Here is a 24,779-nt window from a genome sequence, read left to right on the forward strand (position 1 = left end):
AGTTTTAATTCTAATTCAATTAGCTAAACGTGAAAAAACATTCCGCGAATAAGGAGTTCGATCAAGATAATACTCGCCACAATCTTTTAGTTGCAGCGAATGTATATAGTAAAACAATTTGTGTTAAATTCAAAACATTTCACATGTCCAAAAGAGCCATTCAAAGGTTTGTGTTGATTTAACATAATGCGAATATGTTAAACAATGACATCAATATTATGTAGCTAATTTAAATTATGTAGAAAATTAATTAAGAAAAATTGTAATGTTTGGAAGCATTAAACACATTTATAATTCTAAATTTTACTTAAGGAAAATACTTATATGATTCTTAAATGTAATCATTTAAACTTTGATTCAATTAAAATGTCAAATGTACGCTGTTTACATGTTAAAATTAATTAATGTTAATGTTAATGTTAAAAATTTAATAGTTTCATGAAAGAGATATATTAATGTTTTGAAATGTTAATAACTCCTATTATTATTTACTATTAAATAATTAATGTTATTACTGCTGTATTAATTAGAATGCAGATATAGCTCGTTGTTAAAATTTATGAAAGAGATAATTAGAAATTTATATATGTTTAGTATAGATCGGTAGTTTATATGTATATTTATATATATTTATGTACTATTTTTTCCAAGCGTTTTAACAAAGAGTCGCACTTGACATGTCTTAAGAAAAAATACTATTGCAACATTATTATATTACTTAATATTTGAACACACTTTTCAGACAACATATTTTTAACATTCAACATTCATTTTATGTTTTAATTTTATAAAAAATAATCAGTTATTATAACTCTTTTATTTTCTGATTCGTAAATTTCCCAACTTTTAGTAAACGGGAAATTTATTATTTCCATGCAACAATCTAAAATTATGTTTAATTTTTAATATTGTAACCTAAAGTTGATGGAGATATTTTTAAAACACACTCCAACGTTCATGCATAACAGATATTTTAGTATTTTAAGAAAAAAATAATATTTTATCACAATATTCGAGAAATTATCAAAAACATATACATGTTGGATGGAGTGCTTATAGCCGTTCGGGTCATTGTATATATTATTCATAATTGAAGTTTGCACTCTATGTACTGTTTTGTTTTATTTTCTTTGTTTATTGATTCCACTTAAAATAAAGAAGGTTATCCGGTTAGCCTCGCTTTTTTTTCTTTATTGATATCTTTTCAGATAATTTTTCAGTACATATATAAATTTATTTAATATTACATCTGTATTTCTAAATTTTATTTCAATGTATCGATTGCAATGTTTAGATATTTTATTATGATTGATGGCTAGTCAGTAAATTTTTAATACTATTTCTTGACATTTCAAGGGACTGATTTTTTATTGAAAAAATTTTATTGAAAAAATGAAAATCTATTTTTCCACTGACAGATCATACATTTTTGATGACGTAAAGCTCAAGCAAAGGTTTAAAAAATGTTTTAATTTATGAGCTAAATTTTTGAAATAACCGTTTTGCTGTCATTGCATAGTCCAACAAGCTTTTGGAAGATCCATTTTCTTCATTATTATAGGATAATGAATAATAATATGATTTTTCGGTATTAAAAAAAATAAAAAATTGTTCCATTAAAAGCTCATGATGCTCTTTCATTGTAATTTCTAATTCTTTTAGCACATTATACATTATTTTTGATGATAAAACAATTTTCAACATTTTCATAAGCAATAACATTATTTTCCATTTATCATAATTTAGGCCAAGTTTTGTGACTATATATTTTAGAATTAAAGGTAAAAATATTGTTAAACAAAGAATTTGTGTTACACATTATTCAATTGCATTTGATGTTTTACTTAACTGTACAATACTCGGTAGCTCTATTATACATATAAACATAGTAAAAGAACCAATGAATATCAAAAGGAAAAGCAATAACAATGAACACGTGAATACTTTTTACTTTTCCATCTTTTTTAATTAAAAAAAACAAGATGTACCATTTCAATATAATTCCATTTCTTTCGGAAATAGTAGTATTCAATTTTCTTTTGTTGGAAGATGATGTACATTTTTCGAGATCATCCGTACTATTGTATGAGGAAATATCCTATTCTTATATGTATCTACAGAATCTTGAATTATATGTGATGCAGGAATCATTGATCGAGAACTTGTTATATAAAATTGTAATTCTATTTAAAAATAAAGTATTAAAACTTCGATAATTACATAAAAAAGTACTTAAACTAAAAAATTCTTTTTTAATTTTTAATTTTCATACTTCATGGATTTATCTGGATAAACTCAATTAAAAAATTTAAATCAGGTATAGCCCGTATACTAAATCTATACTTGATAATGGAAAAATTTCTTGAACTATAGATAATAATATATTAATTATCAGCAAATAACATATTTTATTCACAAATAACATGTTTTATTATTATGCAGATTTTATTCAGAAAGATTATTTCTAAAATTTAAATATATGTATATTAATAAATAAACATACAATACAATAACATATTTTATTTTATTGTATGTTTATTTATTAATAATTATTTAAATTTTAGAAATAATCTTTCTGAATAAAATCTGCATAATAATACGGTTCTTCAATTTTTGCTCATACTTTTTTTTCTGCATATTGCAAAATGAAAAACAAATAAGTTTTATTAATAATTTCTGGTGCAAACGACATGTATGTAATGAAATATGACTGCAAAGTAGTACAAGTGATAAAATAAAACATGAAGATAATAGAAATACAAATCAGAACAATACAATTTAACGCTAACAAAATGGTATAAAATGTACATGTGTATGACACACACACGCACACAGAGAATCTTTACATATATAATTTATAGATTATCTTTCTATTTATTTAATTTCAATTACAATAGAATGAAACTTTTCAGTTTTATACTTTATATATTATAAAAATGCATAAAATAATGTCTGTGTCCTTATATATATATACATTATATATATATATATTATGTGTATATATATATATATATATATATATTTTTACATGCATCAACATACAACATGGACTGGACGATTTTTCTTGTGTACATAGTAATTGTTAAAAAATGAAATAGTAAGTACTCGGGCTATTTCTAACTTTTATAACATGTACATGTATTGATTGAAAATAGGCGGACATCGGGTTTGATGTTAATCTGTTTTGATTGAGTTGGAATTATTCATCTCAAAAGCGTTTCGTCACGTAAACGGTTTGTAATATTATCTGCAATACAAATATAAAATGTTTGACAGATCAGATAAGTTCGCAGTCGATGTCCACTTATCTCCAATCAGTCATGCAAAGAGATAGAAAGAGTCAGCAAGTATTTTCTATTTCATTTTATAGCGAATATAATTTCTATACAAATAAAATGAGGATTGAGCAGTTCATGCTATATGTATGCATATAAATTGTATATCTGATTGCTCGCATTTTCGGATTCCCAATGGTACATAGTAAATGTATTTGAACCAGATGAGAGAAATTAAAATATATTATAAATAACTGACGTTATTCATATCAGTTCTTTTTGCCACAGATCAATAACTTATACGTGATACGTAGCAATAAGTTATTACTTTCTATTGCGCATTGTAAAGTATTCAGAAAGTAGCACCTACTGGTGTTCAATTCCAGTGCAATGTCGCGCTGCGGAATATTGTCACATTGCGTTATCGTCGCGTTATCGTTTGAAAAAGATTGATTTAATATGATGACTATTGTAAACAAATAGGAGGATTGCTTTTGTTAAAGCGTGTTACAAGATGATATAAAATAACTTGAAATTGGTAAATAATTCGTTGAAATTATTGTTCGAAAAGTAGTGCAATTTAGAATTTCAGAACTTTCTTCAAATGATATCGTTCAAGAGAGAATTACTGTTTCTTCTACATTCATTTATTCGTGAAATTCTTGAAAATGTTTTTCGCACGTTAAAAACTTTTTTGTCGTTGGTCTTGGTTAGTTGGTTGGAAAAGGTAACCACAGTTAAAGTTCATTTTTGCATCGCACTCACTTTCAAAGTCATTTTAATAAAATTAATGGAGCATTTTCAGAAAACATGTTTGAGACAAAAATTTCTTATTGTTTTGCATGTAATCCGAATCTGCAATAAAAAATATCATGTTCCATTTAAAGTTCGACTATCGGTTTGAATAGCCTATTCCTGATCAAGTTGAAGTATCGCCATTCAACAGAGCATATTTCTGATTTACTTAGCAAAATTTGTAGGCATGTGTGTATGTGTGTGTGTGTGTGTGTGTGTAAATGATTTAAACTTCATATTGTATCAGAAAAAAAGAATAAATTTTATAAACTGCTCGATCCATGAAACAAGAATTCACGGTGGCGTAACACGTACATACTCGATACTTACCCGGGATGTACCGGGGTTCCGGACGGACGAGGTAATCGACGATTAAACTTTGTACGTCGACGGCAGCCTCGTCGCTTCCACGTTAGGGTCTAACTCGGTAATAATAACGTCGCTCCGAGTCCCAGAAGTTAACGATGGTGTTACGCGCCTGCAAACGGAACGACGGACTCGCTCGTTTTAAAATTAATCGACCGACCGACGTTCATCGGGGGAACGGCCGAACTTCCGGACGGCATTCTCGGAGAGATGCTTTCGGCGGATTCCCCTGAGAGAGATGAAGGAGATGCGGAAAGACGGTGTGATGTGAAACAAGCGACCGGGTAGAATCGTTCAAATTTTCATCAACAACACCGGGAAGAGGGAGAGAAATGGATATACGGACTGAGCTGCACTTCCTGAAAGTTCGCTTCTCTCGCTTCACTCGTCCCGCTCAGTTCCTGGATCCTGAGCCTTGAAAAGCGTCAAGAAGCGCACGCAACGAATCTTCATGCCCGCGGCTATCGCGTTTCCCCTTCATAACACCCCCGAGCATTTGTCTTCATTTCTTGCGGTACTCTAAGCGACGGTACATAGTTATGATTTAAGGCTGTAGTTCTGTGGCGAAGGTGAAGAAGTGCTGCCGGTGTAGAGACAGCGGGCAAAGCGAGTCTTCGTCGTCGTCGACGACAACGTGAGCAAGTTTTGCTTGCATTACCGACGAAAACCGCAAAAGTCGATATATTCGTTCTCCCTCGCTGGGACCTCATCGCGTTTTGGCAGCCAGGTTGACGATAATTAGACTGTTGCGTGACACGAAAAATCCGAAAAGTGGAAATGTTTGAACGGGTAGAAACGCTGCACGTCTGTCTCCGTTTCGTTGTTGATAATTGCGTATTCGCAGGGCAGCTTTCGTTTGACGCGAGTGCAAAGACAAAGGCGCAGAAGGATCGCAGGTCTCGCGAGGCGACTTGGTGATTTACGCGGGGACGTAATCGACCGCTTCTCTGTCGCGTAGAGATCCTTATCCCGCGGCTTCGTCCAGTGCGATACGTCTCTCACGTGGCACATATCGCGAAACGATGTTGTGTTTAGTACAGCTGCGAATCTCGCTCGTCGTCGTTATCATACCTGGAGAGAGCGCTGTTTATAACTTTCCAGTCACGACACGCCTTATTATCGCACCGCGCACACTGTGCGGTTCCGTATGTTGCCTATCGTGCGCGTGGTTTCGCGAGAAAATAACAACCGACACGTTATTCCGTACATGACACCACGCCTGCTGCCACTCGGACGTTTAATAAATGCATCGTACGTAGTGTGCAGCCGCTGTTAAGTTGCGACTAGTCGCCTCCGTGACGTGCAACCTATGGGACAACTTTGCAAACAGCGACACGTTGCGTGGAGCACGTGTAAAAATATTGGCCGCGTCGTTATTAATTACTATTCATAACGATACTAAATCTTAAACTTGAATGTACACATTAGAAAGATTTTTGTTATCACATATGTTATGTTTTTGGGTAAACTTTATATATCAGTCTCTCGTAAGCTTCTAGTTTCAAGCATTCTAAACTTCTCGAATCGATCGACTTCTTAAAATTTTAAATCTTGCACTTTTATAAATTCGAGAATACCAGACATTAAGAATATCTAAGTTGAGTTCTTTCTTGTTTGCATCTGGTGATTACATTTATTAATAGATATAGCACAATACTATTTTCGATTATCTATTATTATAATTAGTGGTTGCATGATTTAAAGTCCGGCTCCTGAATTTTAATATAACAATGAATCGAGATTAGAACTCTTTATTAAATCATAAATCGAGAAGACATGTGATATAAATGCATGTAAAAATTATTTATGAAGATCCATTTTGTTGCAATAATAAATTTATGTCGCGTGATTATAGTGTGATATTTTCGAGAGTCTGCATACGATAACGATAGAATTTCCACAGATATCTCTTGGTGTCAGTGACTCGATTTACCACGAAAGTGATACTATTATGCGACTTAATGCTCAATTACTCGAGAAAAGTGAGTTTTCCGAGTTATGCAACTAATGGAGATCGCAAAATGTATATTTGGATAAATGCCGAGACGAGATAGCGTGAAACCATTTTAGCGTAGGTTTCTCGTCAGCAATAGCGCGATTTTTTGCGACTCGTCCTTAGCGCTTGAACGATCCTGCGAGAAGTGCGATACTTAACGCTGTATTAAAGGCTCGATAACATGATGCTCCAGGAAAGTTGTGACGCTATTAAGATAATCTCTCGCGGTGATATTATGCGGTGCCGCAGAAGCACAACGACAAGGCTTTGTACAGTTAGAACGCGGGGAGGAAAAAGATATAGGGAAGAGAATGTAATGAGAAGAAACGCGAGAGGATAACGGCAAAGAAAGTCCGATTGCGAAATCGACTACCGCGCATTTGGAAGAACCGCGCGGATAAAGAATGCAATTACAAACAAAATGTAAAATGTCGAGAGAAGATAGAATCGCTTTTCACAATTCCAAATCGCTCCTCGGCCACAGTTTTGCATTATTATTTTACGCTCTTTTACATTGGTATTCTTTTACACTGATAATATCGTGGTTTTTGTAATAAATAAAAATAAATGACAAATAAAAAGATGTCTGACATCGAGTGTAAATAACAAGAAGAAAATGGTTCTTTATGAATTATACTTATCTTCTTTTGACGTTTTTGAGAAAAGTACAAATAAATTCATACAAGAATAATTAATCATCTTAATATTATACCTTGAGATACTTTTATTATAATTATATATTGTAATTGAACTCGCCTCCTATTACAACTTACAGCTATAATTTAAAATCTCACAATCTTGTATATCACTGCCACGATTTTCCGTAGTAATATTACTGACAAGTTAACAAGCATCTCCTACTGTTAGTCAGCAGAAGTGGCTTAACAGCAAACCAAGAGAATTAACTTATCCGTTCTGTTCTTCAATTTGCAGAAAGACGGGCAAGGAACAGATGGAAAAAGGAACGAGGATAATTGAACGACTTGCGTGAGAAGCGATGTAGGTCAGGGAAAATCGAAGATTAAATTATACTCTTTGCAGTACAATCCTTTTACATAACTCGAGATTTATTCGCGGGCATGCATATCCATCTGCAAGATTTTAAGCGATACATTTCTGAAAAATCTCATTGAAGAAGGGAATCAGGTTTCAATACGAAAGAAATTGATATGAAATTAGTTGGTTAAAAGTTATCGCGCGCGATGTATTAGAGTTCGAAAAGCAAGCGGTAGCGGCGTGATCCAAAGTTGTAATTGAAGTTAAGAGAAATCTTTGCTCGCTGGAGATTTAATCTGTTACTATAGAAAACACAGGCGCGATATCGTTGCCTTATCAAGACGAGAAAATCTCATATCGGAAATTGTCTGCTGCGGGATGAATTATACGGCACAGGGTTGAGGATAATGAAAGAGGTACGCGAACCGAATTATTCGAGAGCGAAATCGATGCAATTAACACTTATATGTATTATACAGGGTGTCCCGGGTTTTAACCGACAAACTGCAGGAGCATATTCTACTAGTGGAAATAAGAAAAAATTCTTATATCGAGTTTGCTCAGAAATGCTTTATTACAAAGTTATAAACCAATATTGAAAAGAAATATGAGATAAGTAACAACGGAACATAGCGTAGAATTTGGAAGGTCGAAGATGTTTATGTTATGTGTATTCACATGTATTCATGTTCACTATGTTGAAACGATTCAGTATGATTGTTACTTTCACAACAGTAGCTGTTAGATTTCAATCGTCGTGTCAACTAGCAATTACTATCAGAATGCCAAAAGTGTTTTCAAATGAGGAATACACTGATATTCATTTCGTGTACGGATTCTGTGACGGAAATGCACGAGCTGCCGTACGAGAGTATCAACGTAGATTTCCTAACAGGAGAGTACCAGATAGATTTAAAGCAACGAATTACTAATTCAGTTACTGAGATGCAACAAAATTTTCAGGAATGTCGTACTGTAACAAATTCTGTACTACGTCGATGTCTAGCTTGTATCGATGTGCAAGGACAACTTTCTTCTGTTCTTGCAGTCTTTCTCAAAACAATCCGGTATATTGCAAAATAAAAGTTTTACTTTATAGTTTTATATATTTTATATTTTCAATTTTACTATTTATATACTATTATAGTATGACGGAATACGTAACCTTAAATCGCGCACTAAAATCACATCAATAGGACGTAAAAATAGATATATTGTGTGTTACATACATGTAAAATCTGATCAATCAAGATCAGATCGCAATGGAGTTTCCTTTCACCTCTTAGGCTTCACTCTCCTCATCCAAAAGAGTACTTTACGTTCTATCTATGTTTTCCTGCATCCATGGTAAAATGTATTTTTCGGAACATACTACTCATCTTAAGCGTATATGCTGTGTTTTTATCTAATAAAAGGTTTCAAATGCACACGAGTAGGGTTGAAACATAATTTATCATATGAAATAACGAAAAATATTCTGTTTTTATAATAGATTAGAAAAAGAATACTTATCTGTAAGAATTAATATCTATAAAGATTTATTATATATATATATATATATATATATATATATATATATGGAGCACAATGTAGATAGATTGAATATATAGCTAAATGTAACCGATTCAATTACACGCCATATCGACTACCTATTTCGTGTAGAGAATTAATTAATTTTATGAAGTTACTGATTTTATGAAACATTTCCCATGTCCAAAGTGATACATATAATAACACGTAATATAATAATTTCACAAAATAAAGTCGGGATAATTAATTAGATATTTAAATCAACAGTCGATATAACCCAAATCGGACTAACGCATTTTAACATATAAATGCATTATTATTTCATACCGTTGTTTGCGAAGTACTTTGTTAAAATCATTATTGCCTTCATCAGAGAAATCGGTGATATTACATATGTGTGCATTATACCGGATGCATGATATATCGTTTGCTGTAATATGGAAATATCGTGCACCACAATTGTATACTTACAATGAAAGCAGTAAAATGTAATAAGCTCCTTTATTGCACATAGAACACGTGCTTTCGGGCGATACGGGAGATATATGTGCTGCTACGTAAATTATTCTTATATAAAACGCTATAAAATGCGTTTCTGCATAATGCAGATGCTTGAGTAAAACGTGTTAATGCCTCGAAGTAAATTGCTCTCGACCGGAAACGCGCATCGAATTATCAGCACAAAGGACAGATTACTGCACGGGTCAATAATTACGGGCGTAGATTCTAATCGACTGCTACCTGATTGCTAACCGTTTATCCTGCGCCAAGGATCGAATATCCACGTGAACCGTTAACAGTGCGGAGCGATCTAAATGAAATCAGGACGTAGCCGCAATGCAATTTTAGAATAAACCCTAAAGCGGATGCATTTAATCCGGTTACCGAACATTCGAGCTTACGTCCATTTTATATCCATTAAAAATACGGGGGAAGGGACGTCTTCACTCCCGTAAAATTATTTCTTGCAAAGTAATTTCTCGAAATAGCTATATTACTGTTATTATCATAATTATTTTCTATTTATTGTGCAACATCAGATCAGTTTTTTATTCTTTGGGTAGTGGGATGATCGAAAACACGAATATATTCAAATCGGTTTAATCAACCGGATGATAAATCGGACCTTCTTCGGTAATCCGATGAATCTCAACCTCAATTAGTACTGGATTCTCGTTTTTCGATCAGATTACAAAGACGTGCTAGTTCCAAAAGAATATCACATTTCTAACGTACACCAATAATTGCGTGTACAGGTGCGAGTACGTTAACGATTCGTTGTCCGTAGAATATTAATTATTTTGCGGCGAGACTTGGCCAAGGCGTCGCGTTAGCGAGTGTATCGAAATACCTACAGGACGCCAGGCTTAGCAGGCAGCCGGAAGGAAGGGCAAGGGGCGACAAGGCAAAAGCAGGTAGGGTGGTGTGCAGTTGACGCTTTATCGGAAGAGCGCTTTTGTTAGAAAGCCAATACCCGTGTGAAGAGACTGGGGCGCTCACTTCCTGATACGCTCGCGTTAAAGAGTACACTTTAGAGCACGCATAAAGCTCCTGTGATTTTTCTGGCGGAGATGCTCTTTCCAGGAAAATTCGTGTGAGCGTCCTCAGATCAATTATTTTTCAAATTAAAGCACCCGGAAAGGCACGAAACATCCCGTGATTGACATTGTCGCGCGTAGTATACAACGTTTCATCCTTGATATCTTGTGGTGACCGTTCTCAGCGGAATCAAACGAATAAATCACAGCTGTCAGCCGCGAGATATTCCCCGCTAATGCATTATGTATTTTCCGTTGCCGATTCAATTTCGAAAAAAATATTCGCCGTTAAAGGATCGTCCTACAAGGGTCCGTTCGTGTCTCGCGTAGGATCTTTTCGTCGGCAATATCACGCATACGAAATGCGTCGATGAGATTCGCCATTTAAATTTTGCAGCGAGTGTCAGTGCCGTAAACGTCGCTTTAAATGACGTAAATACATCCGTTACTCGCTCATCCGCAATGCCGCGTGATTACATCGCGCTAGAATAAACCATACAATTATTAGTCATTCGATCTCGCGAATTTTCAAATAAATTAATTGCCAAGTATTGCCCTCTTGTTTCCCTATTACTCAGTAACAGCATATATTTCCACAATCACTTTGAAAGAAATCATAAATTTATCCGTGCAATGTTCAGAGGTGGCCAACAATCATATATTGTTTTAATGGAAAATCCACTTGAATGATTTACACGAATTTCATCTGCATTTCATATTCTCTACATAAATCCCAGCGATATTAACATACATTGTTTTTTAGCGGGATGAAAAGCGTTTAACGTGTATAATGATTTCGCAACGAGAATCAAATATCTTGTAAGCAGCCAATAAAGCTGCACGATTTAGCCTGCTTGTGATATTTACTTTTAATTACAATTTACCTCGCGCCTTTGCTCCTTTTATCGCGCTCGCCATACTACCGACCTCGCGCTGAAAAAGTGCTTCGGGGTGTCGGCGTACACGGAACAGGCACTCCACTCCTACTCGGCATTAAGCACTGTCGCCATAGACGCTAATTTAAATACGACAAGAATTCCAGATTTCCTCGGCGGAGGGCGAGAGTGGAGCCACTTTACTACCTAATACATAGGGAATGCAGATACGTATCGGACAGTGCGACGCGGAGGCGGCGGCACTAAGAAGGGATAGGGAGGGAATTGTTTTTGTCGTGGGGGCAACGGAAGCTGGCGGGACACGGGGGTGTGAGAAAGGGGCCGGGGGTAGCAAAGGGATGAGGGGGTTGAGAGAGAACGGGGGTGGATTCGGTTACGCAGCGCTATCGCGGCCGACCTGGGAAACTCGGACGGGGTTGGTCCGAAAGCTCTCTCAGTCGCGGGCAAGCCGCCACGCAGTGATAACGTTCTATATATCGCGGATCGACGCTATCTTAAATCCGATCCGCGTCGCACGATTAGAATCCCGTTTCTGATAAGAACGTAAGTTCGTTAGTGAGTTCCATGGACGTCTTGATTAGCTCCGTCATGCGTCAGTTGGAACATAAGGATCAAACTGTGCCACAACGATCGATAGCTGACTCAAGGATCCACGTGGTGGATCTGGAGGATCTAGTCTTGTTTGGCCTACATTCTGGAGATTGCAATTTCTCGAATTCCGTTCGTTTTGTAGTCAGTTTTGATTAAGCTTTTTTTCGCCAATGATTTATGTGAGGAGCGAGAAACGAAAACGTTACGCAAGCGCCGAGCAATTAAGGACGTGTTGCGGTTTTCGCGTTGTATCAGAGGACCGGGACAGTTTGTAACCGGTCATCCGGTAGCGTAGCTGCAGTCACGACTAATGAAAATCCGTGCTTTTATTTCAATGCACCATCGTTGTACCACTGTCGGGATATCGTGACACGGGTTTCGCGTTAGTATCCAACGATTGGAATAACAAACATAGTGTTTGTATTTTATTTTGCATATTTTTCTTTAGTTCCATTAGTTCTATATCTCCTTTTTATTCCGAATAATTTATATATTAAAAAATAATAGCAATCTTATGACACTTTGAATGTCACAATAACGTGTATAATAAATGTTTGGTATACGTAAAATTTGTAAACTTGCAACGTAAACTTGCAAAAGCTCTTATTATCCTTTCTCTCTTATTTATATTTTTATTAAATATATTTATTATGGAATCAAATTCAAATCCAATGAATTTGGATTTTAAATGCAAGCTTTATTAATTTTTTTATTATACTATTTAAAAAATGTTTTGTTGTTTCCTCAAAGTGAAGCAGCGAATATAGTGCGTCGAAGATAACAAGAATTACCTTCAGTTCAAAAGATTGCAAAAGTGTAACAGTGACAAAGAGATAACGTGGCGTGACAGATTTCCCTAGGCGCATATGAAATTCTCTTTGAGCCGGTTGTGCTAACGATATAGTGGCTTGGTTTTTGACAACGGTACGGACGGTTAGTTTCCAGTTGACCATGCAAAAGAGGTAGTTACGAAGTTTATGATTATGCAGCACGAGCGGATTGTTTTATTCGTCGATTACATGCAAGCTCGCAGACAATTCGCCAAGTGTTGATTGCGAGAAGCTGATTGCGTGCAACGATACTATGTAATTTGCATTTCCGGCCATTTCGTATGCGTGAAGAATTATTTATCTGTGTTATCATGATTGATCAAAATCTCCTTATCAACAATTGACTTTGCTATTCAATTTCGTGCTCTGGCAGAAGCACGATTATTGAGACTGCAAATAAGCTTATTAATTCACGCGACGGCGGTGTCGAACGAGCCAAATATACTTTTGCGAAAAGGTGAAAATGGAGTCGGTACACTTATCATTCGGGGCGTTTGGGCTGCCTCCAATTTCTGGCGATTGTGGGCATTGCAGATAAAAAGGGGGTCAACCAACGCGAAATGCAATAGTGGGGCACGACAAATAAAAAAAATACAACGTTTAATCGCATTGCGCGACGCGCCTGCAACAGTCGTTAAATATTCATGACAACCGGATAGTAAGATCTGCAGATGGTTAAATTATTTATGATTCTTTTATATCATAATTGTGTATAACAGCAAAGTGTGTGTGTGTGTGTGAAAGTTCCGTTGCAAATACAAAGATTGCAAAATATTTGTGCAAACTTCATCTATCTGTTTTGTTATGAATAATGAATCTGTTAGTTAATGTTTATTATCAACGGATGTTGATAATGTTGATTATGTTAATTATCAATAGATTTTAATTATTTATTTCTTGATACACCTATATATGATCGATGATCAGAATTTTGTGTTAATTCACAAAATATGCGAAATAAGATGTAATGTTAGAGAAATTATCAATGATATCTTTCAAAAAATATTATATTAAGTATCAAAAGTTGCTATATCAAGCGAATTACAGAATAGACAATAGGTTTTGTGAATAAGCTTTCATTTTCAACAAAATCCGCGAATTATATAACATTAGACAAATTTGCTTTTTATTTAATTGCTTTTATTTCCTTTAAGATATTAGAATGTTTGTGCCATTGTTTAATGATAACACAAGACAGATTTTATCGCAGCCGTCCCCACGTAACAGTGCGGTTTAATTAGCTGCAGTAAGAAGGCATAACGGCGAAGAGATCGAGAATTTCATACTCCTTCGCAGTGTTTCTTGCTATTGGTTGGTTGCGAAATTGCGAGCGCGTGTGTCTTAACGGCCGGAAAGCTGCCACGTAAGTGTCGAATTAGAACGTCGATAAAAGGCCAATTCCCGGGTAATCGAACTAGCTCGCTCTTTCCGTTAGTTTTCGTACGAGATGTTATATTGCTTCATCTCTCGAGTTCGACAGAAATTTCCGTGCCGCACTACGCTGAGTGAGCCAATTTGTTTTTCTCATCCTCTTTAATATCCTTATTGTCGAAATATTGTTCGTCAATTTCGCCATATTCCTCTTTCGATCGCTCTTGTATGATGGATGTATCCCGTTAGATAATTGCGATTATTTGTTAATATTATATGCATTAAAATTATTTAATAAATAATTTTCATTAATTAATCGAAACTGCAGACAGCCTCTTAATTGTGTGCAAAAGTTAAACAATGATGATGATTAATTAACATATTCGCGAATACACGTGGAGTCGAACCGTGGATATTTGTATTAAGTAACACGAATCTAACGCAAACAGCCATACTTTCCGTCGTTAGTTTGGTACGCCTTCTATTTCCTCAGCTTCGTACTAACCGAATGTGCAGCAAGCTATTTAAACTTTCGGTCAACGGAGAAGTAGTTAAAGTTCGGGAAATTCGGGTAACGTGTGTATACTTTAATTAACACGCATACGTAGGAAGTTCCTTGGTTATTAAGCTCCGTCGTCTGAAAATTGGATGTACAAATTCAGCAATGCTCATCCCATGTGCACTCGCGTACTTTATGAAAATGTTTGATTTATTATGAAATACAGCTGCGCACAGATACATCCAAGCAGCCAGATAAAGTCAACAAACGAGCTTCAATTGTTACATAATCCTTTTTCCAGACGAAAATATTTTTGCCGCATTCCTTTATATCTAACGTCAAATCGAAATCGAACACGATCTATAATAGAAACTATGACCGTTGGGTCTCTTATTGTTATTTCGCGGAAATGATTGAGCTCGAAAAATAGATCGAGATTCTGAGACTGATCGATCTGACCTGTTTCTCAAAGTTTTTTGAACGTGTATGAATCTACACGATATGATCATCGAACGTTAAGTGCGATATTCGTTTATATCTGCATTTTATTAAACTTTATGATTTAAAGTGAAAAGTAAAACACAGATTACTTTAAGAAGATGTAATACAATTTCTGATTAATGGAAACGTAAAACTCCAAAGTCTGAGGATAAAGGATTCACTTGGTTAGATTTTAGTTAAAGTGTCCCAATTATCTATAAAAAAAAAGCTTGGTCAAGAAACGGAAGGGGGATGTAACTGATTACCAGCACGGCGGAGCGCAGTAAATCCTAAAATCCAGCGAATTTCGAAGCCTCGGGGCGCGTCGTAATCGAGTCACTCGACGGTCAATCTTAAACTACCGAGTTATACGAGTGACTCTGCGGCACTCGCGCCCCGGTACTTTAATCCGGGGCCTTGAGAGTGCACCTGGTAGACGACGATGGTATATCTCTTCCCGGCTGCGAACTTTGGGCTAGCTTGCGAGAGGGATGATTGCGGGGAGAGTGCGGGAGTAGTAGACCCAATTACATCTCGTTCGTGCAGAATTGGACGAATACATACAAGATGCTTAAGACGCCTTAACTACCTTGGGATTTGTACCCACATTCTAACTGTCGAGATTGGTTTAAGTACCTTATGCCGGACTTTCGTCGGGTATCTAGCATTTCGATCGGCCAATAAATTCATCTCTCTAAACTCTGAAAATGTCCAACAGACAGTTATTAGTATTTAATCGCAAGCTTCGATTTGAATTCTCTCGTGACTATAATACATTAATAAATTAATTTTTAATTAATATTCTTCGTAAATTCTTAATTTTTCATCCAAAGTTTTCATTTAAATGAAAAAATAGAGTTACGATGATATCGATATAAAAGGTGGAATAATTTGCTCTACGAATAACGTCATTCAACTAAATCGAATTAAATCGATTGCATACTTTACACACGCTGTTTCTTTTTTGTTACAGAACGCTACGATTAGAGGGAAGTTGTCTTTTCTCTAAGGTGATAATGTGACGCAATAGAACGTGGGCGGCAACGAAAGGATTTCTATGAAATCAAAGATCCAGATTAATCAGCGTTTAACGTACATTTGGTTAATGGAGCGCAGCCTACGGAAGGGAACGCGCTGACGCGCTGCCAGCCGAGGACCGAGGTTCCTTGAGCTAGGATTAGAAGGCAACCTAAAACCCAAACACTCCTGTCTTCATCCCGGATCGATCGAATCATCGACGTGGGCTTCTCGAAGAGCGCCAAACTTCGCGCACCAGATACCGCTTCGTGTACGCGTGCGAGAGAGTCGCTTTAATCACGCGCTGCTCACAAATCCGTGGAAATCGAAATTCGTGACTCTGCATGATAGCGGATGCACAAAGAAGAGAAAGAAAATCAGCGAGGAAAACCAACCCAATCATCCTTAATCCCGGGTGATCGGAAGATTGTCTGCTGACAGATTTATCCTATGTCTTGCGAATGTTTGCCACTTGCTTGAGGGGCGCGAAGCTTGAGATCGTGAAAGCGAGGAACTCGTCGGTAAATTAAAGCGTGTATCTAGACCGGTTGTTCGGACCATCGATAATGCGGGGTCGTAAAAGTTGCATGCGTGGAGCATGAGGCGTGTCCGAAGAATAATGCAATTCTACCAGCGGAATCGATGTCCTGAGATGTAAAGCGAGAAACGCCAGATATTGACTCTTGCTACTGAGAAGATCGGAAATGCGTTTCACGAAAGTCTCTTAAACGAAAAACGACGTTGCGGACATCGTGGTGTGCACGTTGACTTTGTGATCAGGAGTGCCTGTGATGGAAAAGTGTCTCCATCGAAGAACCAAGAACGGCGTTTAAGGAGGTGTGTGTATTACCTGAAACAAGTGATCGTGCGTGCTACACGAGTGCTGTCCCGGGAAAGTGCAGATTTGCCTGGGTAGTTTTTACGAAGCAGCTCGATTTCCGTGACGTCACCGTGGAACGATTTGGAATAGCGTCGAATCCGGCAAATATTTGTCGTGCTTCGAAATCGAGTAGTTTAACGCACCACGAAGCATCTCATCGCGATTCAAAGCTCGTCGTTGGACGTGAAACGAAAAAAAGGGGACTTTCCATATTGACGTCGCGATATCAAACGGAGCCGTAAAGACCTGGAGGATTCGCATCGGAACACCCAAAATCGTGGTATACGAGTAGTTGAGAAGCGAAATCGGTAATTAAAGTACCAGCGAAAGCACCAAGACGCGCATGCCTCGATAATTAATTACTTTCAATGTAAGTTAGAAAATTCGAGAGGTCTTCTCTTGGGAGCCGTTAAGAAAACTCGCAGAGTGACGCGCGCGAGGAATAATCCCTGAATAGAGGCACGCTACGAGTAAATTCTTAGAATAATCTCAATTACCGAAGCTATAAAGTTGTATGAGCTTCGGCGCAGCTGCGGAGAATCCCTTCGCGGGTTCGGTATATCCGAAAGTCCTTAAGATCGCGGAAATATACGAGCGAAGGAAACGCCACGAGATTTAAAGGTGTTCCACACCTGCGAGAAAGTCAATCGCGTTCGATGAACTCGGACGAACTAAAATGCGGGTCGTGCCGCGTGTGCTTCGTTAATCTGACGGCAATCGTAAGCCGCATATCAAACTCGTACGTGCAAGAGCAAGTGTTGAAGAGATCTCGGCGATGCACCCGTGACGACGTGATTGTTTCGTGATTTGAGCACTGGGGATTCAAACTCGACGCAGTTAAAAATTCGGCTAGTCAACTCGTCTCTCACGACCGTCGCGGTACATTTCAGCGGAAGATAATCGTGACAAAGAGAATTCCCAACGGAAATTATTGAGGAATTATCGTGGAAAAAAGTTGCTTTCGAGTGTCCCGCACAAAGAGAATCGGCAGGACGATCGTTACTCGTCTACGATCGTCAGCGTATGACGGTCCTTATCAAAGCGTTCGAGCATCGATAGCCTGTCGATTCGTTCGAATATTCCACGGGAAGAGCATCGTGAAAAGGGATTCCTTTACAAAGGAAAATCGCGCGACGCCATCGCGGAGTTATCGCGAAAAAACATTCGGTCAGGGAGTCTGTGTACGATCGTGACCGCGCGGGAGGGTTATCGTTGGGAAACGATAATCGACCGACAGTCGACGATTATCGCCGCCGGGCAAATGACGGACCTTATCGAAGCCGACATGTGATGCATCAGCGCACCGACGGATGAGTGGCGCACGTGATTGGCTACGAGAGAATGAGGTGATGTGTATATCGTTTGCGAATGTTATTCAGTGTTGGGATGCTGTAGTGAGTAACTGTCAGTAAAAGCGACGAGTGCGAAATAACGAAATAAGTTTTATCGTCGTTGTCGTCGTCGTCATTATCGTCATCATCGTCGTCGTCGTCGTCGTCCTCAGCGGAGGAGGGTGAGAACGGAGTCGCTCGATAGAAGAAGCGTTCAGTATGAAGGATCATCGAGGAGGATGGCTGCGCGCCGCGCTGTCCCTGATAACATTCCTCACGCATCAGATGGGTGAGTGCAATCCTATATTCGTTATTATTGCGCCGGCTTTTTCGATGAGAATTCTACGTATGACTGAGTTGCGCAAGTTTTTTCGTCTCACCTGCCACTTAATCGCAACAGTGAATTCAGTTTTATGAAATATACATAAACTTGTTCTATGAATAGTCGAGACATTTATCATAAACAAGAGAAAAGACTGTCTACGCCAGGCCCTGGACCGAAATTAAATATTTCAAGAATTTTCCCATTACCTGGGGGTGAACCATTATCACCATGCGAAATTTGGTGTTTCTAACATGTCGGGAAGTACCCGATCAATTCAACGACAGACAGAATAGGGATTTTATATGTATAGATGACAGGAATAAGTCGTTGTGTGTGTGTGTGTATGAGAAAAAAAGACACGAAACAATCTTAATACTTTTGTACTAAAAAAGATATGTACATGTAATTTGGAGATTGTTGATTTGGAAATGAAACTATACAATAGAAAACAAAATTAAAAAGCACACAATTAACATGTTATACATATTATCATATTAATATAATAAAGAGGTAAAGTTTGTTTGTTCCATTGTTCGGGGTAATCTCAGAAACTACTAAACCGATTTGAAAAATTCTTTCACTGGTGGATAGCTTAGATCTTCCTGAGTAACACAGACTATGTGCAATCGTCTTGCAACTTCTAAAAATGTGCGCGTCGTAAAAAAATACGTTCTTTATGCTTTATATTTTCCAAATATACCGAGCGCGCGAGGAACAAGCGCCAGATAGTATTATATATATATCTATAGCTTGACACAGTTTTATTTATTTTCTCTGAATTTTCAATCTTTGAATTCTTAGAATTCTCTGAAATATCAATTTACACGGACGCTCGTCGGCATAATTGTAATTTAATATTGTAATTGTTACGAAATTGATTGAACGAAATAGGGGATTGCATATTCGATATTCGATAATCAGGATTTAAATTCTTTTATGCAAGTGTATAGATACATTTGAAGCATTTAAACAAGCGTTAAGTGCGTAATCTAGCGTAGTGAATTAACGAATATTTTTTGTTACTTTCTGGTGGCCCAAATAATCTTGAAGCGGTGCAACGACACCCCGTCGCTTATTCGAACAAAACACGAATGTGTTGGTAAAGTGGGTCACATCGACGCGGTGTATTATTTTCCAACACATGCGCGCGGACACGATTATATTAAAATGCATATCATGAATAAAATACTGTAAGAGAGACCCAATTTTCCACGAGATATTGCGATTTAATGAGCCTCGAATTCCTCGCGGTTTTTGTAGGATGCCTTATTAACGGGTAGACAGCGCTACTTCTTTTTGTTCAGTCATAAAAAGCACAAGTTTGTCGTACGAAACATCCGTAAATAACGTAATAAATTTTGATGTTTTTCGATCTCTAATTCGTTGCTTACTTGTTTCGATTCAAAAAAAGAATTAACCGGACATTTATAATTCAAATCGCAATCGCGGCTGTCTGATAGATCTGTCCGTGCTTTAATTCTCTCGTTCTTTCTCATCCAAGAGGAATAGAGGAAAAGCCGTTGGTGAAAAAGCCGTGTTGCCGTAACATCCCGCGCGCGATAAGATGAATTCCGAATGCAACCCACCCACAATTACCGAAAGATAGAGCTGCTACTGGTCCGGGTGTTCTTAAATACCACGGGCTACTATCGCGTTCGAGTTGATTTCCATGCAATGAATGGACTCATGAATAAAGCGCTTTAAGCTAGATCGCTCGAGATCGCTCGGCAAAAGGCAGTTCGCCAATAATTTCAGGGAGAACTCTACCGACATTCCGCGTTATTCATAATTCGCTATATGTATTCTGAATTGCATTAAATCGAGAGCAGTCAGTGGGAGCGACGAACCATTTGACTGTTAAAGTTAAGAATTCCAAGTTGTACTTCTTGTACTAAGCTGTGTTTCTCTTCGATTCTGCTTGATTCATAGAATGCAGTTACCTTATTGCTTCGACATTTTTCTTACAACTAGTTTGAAAGGTATTTTAAATAGTGGTAGCTTCAAAATATCGTTTAAAGAAGATATCGATTAAATGTCATATTGGAAATACACTGGTTCGTTGTAGACCCGCTTTCCGCAACCATACATATTCCGCAAACTATATACATATATATATATATATATATATATATATACACACACAAAATACTATATATACACGCACTACTAGACTACTGATTGTGAGATGGAAAAATTGTCATATCTACATCTTTCTCTTTTGTTTCCGTCTAGAAAAAGTTTACTTTTTATATTCCATTAATGTTTCTTCCAAAACATTTTCAAAACTCATAGCCCACACGTAGGGCCAGTTACGTAATAAGACTTGATGTATTTGAGAAACTGTGTATTATATAGTAAACTATGATACAACTTTTCGCATTCCAATATACAGAACAATATCAGATTCTTCCACAACTTTCTGTAGTAATTGTAATACAATTATATATTTGTTAATTAAATAATTAACAAATATATATAACTAGCATCCCCCGTCACGCGGGCTTCGCCCGCGATATTATGTGTAGAATTAAATAAAAACACATTTTACCCCTTCTCACCCGTTAGGGGTGGAATTTCGGAAAACCCACCCTTAGTGAGCACCTACGTAATAGTAGGAATATACCCTTAAAATTTCAAGTCGATAGATGCAGTGGTTCGGGTTACACGTTGATGAGTCAGTGAGTGAGTGAGTGGTATTTGGCTTATATATATATATATATAGATTTAATATAATTAATAATATAATTTATTAATAATTCATATACTCGACCTAATTAACATAATAAAGTGCAATAAAATAAAAACAATAAGATAAAAAAAAGCTTTTCTGAATGACGGGATGAGTATTTTTCTTTTAAAGAAGAATTTACTGATAATAAATCTTACATATTTTATAACTCCCAAATTCAGAAAAGATAGAGCAATAATTCAAAAAGGTAGAGAATATTTCTTGAAATAGGAAACAATATAATAAAGGATAGCTAACCAAACTATTACTCAATTTTTATTAATCAAGCTATGTAATCAAATACTTAAAAAATTTTAAGCTAAGGCTCTCTCTGCGAATTCAGAAATAGGAAATAGATCACGCAATATTCTTTCTCCTCTGTGTATCATATCTCCATAATATAAATAAACGTGAGCAACATCTTAATTATAAAGATTTTGATTAGCTGAAAGAAAACGTCTCTATTTATAGTTCTAGTTATAATTCTAATAGTGCTATAAAGGATCAATACAATTAGACACAAAGTCAAACTTTCAAGATTCAAAGTCAGAATAAGAACAACATCAAATCAAAGTCCATATTCTTCATATTGAAGACTTCTCTTTAACTTTATCCTATTTTTCTTAGATATAAGTCTTGCAAACTTAGCTTTTAGTTCGAATTGTAATCTTATTTTTATTACAATATTGCTTTAACTAAAATAAAATATTTTATTCGAACTTTATAAAATCAAATTTTATCTGAAGAATTGTTACAATTATTGTTACCAATAGCGTAATTTCGCTATTGTATTATTAATAATTCTTCGATGCATTAAAAATAATTATTTTCTATTCAACTCTTTGTTAACTAAAGATTGGCATCGATAAACGAAAAAGAAGACTTAAATTAAAGTAGCTCTTACTTTAAACCATCAAGATCTTTTTTCTTTATTTAAAAAATTAATACAATTAGAAAATCACGGACAAGAGAGTCTATTGTATCCGAGATAATATTTAATCTTCACACGTTAGCTATTTATTTCTTAATCATAAAAATATTCCTAAAAGAAATTCCGCAGTTGACATATAAGATTCGTAATATTTTTTTTTAATCGGAAGACAAAGATAATTCTTCTAAATAATTCCAATCGTTTTTCCCGCCAAATAATTATACACCTCTGTTTCTAGAGAAAATTGTCTAAATTACTTAAATGTATTGATCCAAACCTAGAAGGTACTTTACCGATATTCTAAGTTCCTGATGACATAACTCTGCTTACTGTATTTCTCTGTACGCGAAATATCATTTTGAGCAAAAATTCATGGCAGAAATTAAAAACGTTATCAAAACTTTGTTTAAAACTTACATAAATTAAATGTATATAAATTAAGCATATTCTGATGCTCTTTTATCAACAATTTATGACTAATTAATATATTATAAGTTTCACATCGATGGTCGGGCAATAAAAATGTCAGATAAACTCGCTCGAGCTCGCTGAGGTTCATGTAACTAGATAATTTTATAACGTGGTTGCATGTAACCAAGAATGTTCACATTAGACTCAGAAAGACTACAAACCCAATTAGAGATATAATAAACGCCTCTTTAGGTCTTTGTCTTGCCAGCCGTTCGCTTTGAGAGCATAAACATTGGCCAAATTAGTAAAACAGATTTTCCTCGTTTTCTGCTAGCGTTTCTCGCTCTGCCGGTTGACTTCCATCGTGTACCACCTCCAGTCCGGAAGGGATCGAGGAATGAGGTGTTCGGAAATTCCATCGAGCGCGAAGTTTCTTACGAACGTCACGGAAAATTGAATTTTTAAGCGACAGGTCATTTGCGAGTAGCAACTAACTCAGGCCCCACCGTTGACTCGCCCGTGTGTTTTCCGATTTTGCATCGCGATTCTCCGCGACGCGACGCCGCGCTATCGAACGGAGACTAATTACAACTATAATACTCTGCAATGGGCAAACTCAATCTTCAGGTAATATTGTCGCGATATTCTGTATTTAATCCCATTCTGTGCGCGAAGTAATTTCGCCTTTATTCATTTCCAGACCATTGTCTTATTGTTAAAAACGAAACCGACGGAATTACAAAGCATCGTAGAGAAACTATATAAATTATGTCACACTCTCTGCCGTGAATGAGATTTTTAAAATACTGGGATATAATTGAAATTCATTGGGAAAAGGTACCTTTATTCAGGCGGAAAAGCAGGTAATATTTATCGTACTAAACGAAAGCAATGATTATTGCACACAATGCAAGAATAAATAAATATATAAATATACATATAAAAGCGAGGTATAAATAATAAGTATGATGATAGCACAAATTGCTCTTTTATATCAATGCGGAATTTACACATCATTCACAATGCCATTTTCACTCCGCAACACCATAATATATTTTGTCTACTGCTACAATCGAAATGGACAGGATGACTAGATGAGTAGTAGTTGTAATTATAGTAATGTAGTAGCAATAATAATAGTAGCAATAGTATAGAAATCACGAGTGAATTCGTTCATCCAATTTCGATGATATCGCCCAAGTTTCTTAACGCAATGATTCGCACGATACAATTGTATGCGATACGTAAATATTACCCGACTATTGATAGTTTAATATCACTGATAAACATTGTGCAGAGAAATTACAGATATCAGGTAGTGTAACACGTCTGAGGAATGCGCTTGATTGTCTAAGACATGAAGTCAATTTGCCAAACTCGAGCTCGCCTCGATTGGGCGGAGGAGAGATACCGCAAGAATGTCGCGGTGTTCTATTAAGGTTGTGTGCATAGTCATCTTCTATCATGAGTATTTCCACGCCGTGTACCTATTCTAGATCGGCATCGTGGATGGATTTACGCACCCCTTCCGTCTCGTATCGTCTTTAAACGCGGGAGAACGTCGAAATTAATTGCACGCGCGTTATTAAATTCTCCGTGAAATCGGTGTGGCTTAACTTTTGCGCATTCGATGAACACGTTTGTATTTCGCAAGAGCATTAAATCAAATACAGAACCGATAAGAGATGACGGCTGCGTTTTGCGAATAGCGAAAATTGCAGACTTATTTAATGGTTAACACTAATTGAGTTACATTAATTCATATTCAAATATCATAACTACCATTTCGTATAACAGGAAGGTTTAAAAGGCATTTTCAGAGGCATTTAAAAAACATCCAAAAGATTAAGATGTCTTTCACGTCTTTTGGATGTCAAGTTGCCCCAACTACTTGCCGTGACACAGTCACGCCTTTTCAGTAACGACGACGCATTCTTAGTTCCTTTTGTTGCCAGATATACAAGATATTCATGATGGCTCTGGAACGCGCTAT

At 36.5% G+C, this 24,779-nt stretch overlaps 1 protein-coding gene across 9 annotated transcripts in view; it reads left to right on the plus strand.

Moving 5' to 3' along the window:
* Positions 1-24,779, plus strand: part of LOC105287792 (T-lymphocyte activation antigen CD86) — a 235,361-nt gene that overhangs the window by 116,279 nt on the left and 94,303 nt on the right. For 6 of the 9 annotated variants that reach the window (XM_011353559.3, XM_011353562.3, XM_011353557.3 and 3 more), the window contains one exon: positions 16,137-18,680. In XM_011353559.3, coding sequence (XP_011351861.1) covers positions 18,611-18,680 — 70 coding nt within the window. In that variant the 5' untranslated portion in view covers positions 16,137-18,610. The other 3 variants (XM_011353566.3, XM_011353560.3, XM_011353564.2) reach the window with 3 other exon arrangements.

The sequence above is a fragment of the Ooceraea biroi genome, chromosome 8 (assembly GCF_003672135.1).
Source record: "Ooceraea biroi isolate clonal line C1 chromosome 8, Obir_v5.4, whole genome shotgun sequence".
In the NCBI taxonomy this organism is placed as follows: Eukaryota; Metazoa; Arthropoda; class Insecta; order Hymenoptera; family Formicidae; genus Ooceraea; species Ooceraea biroi.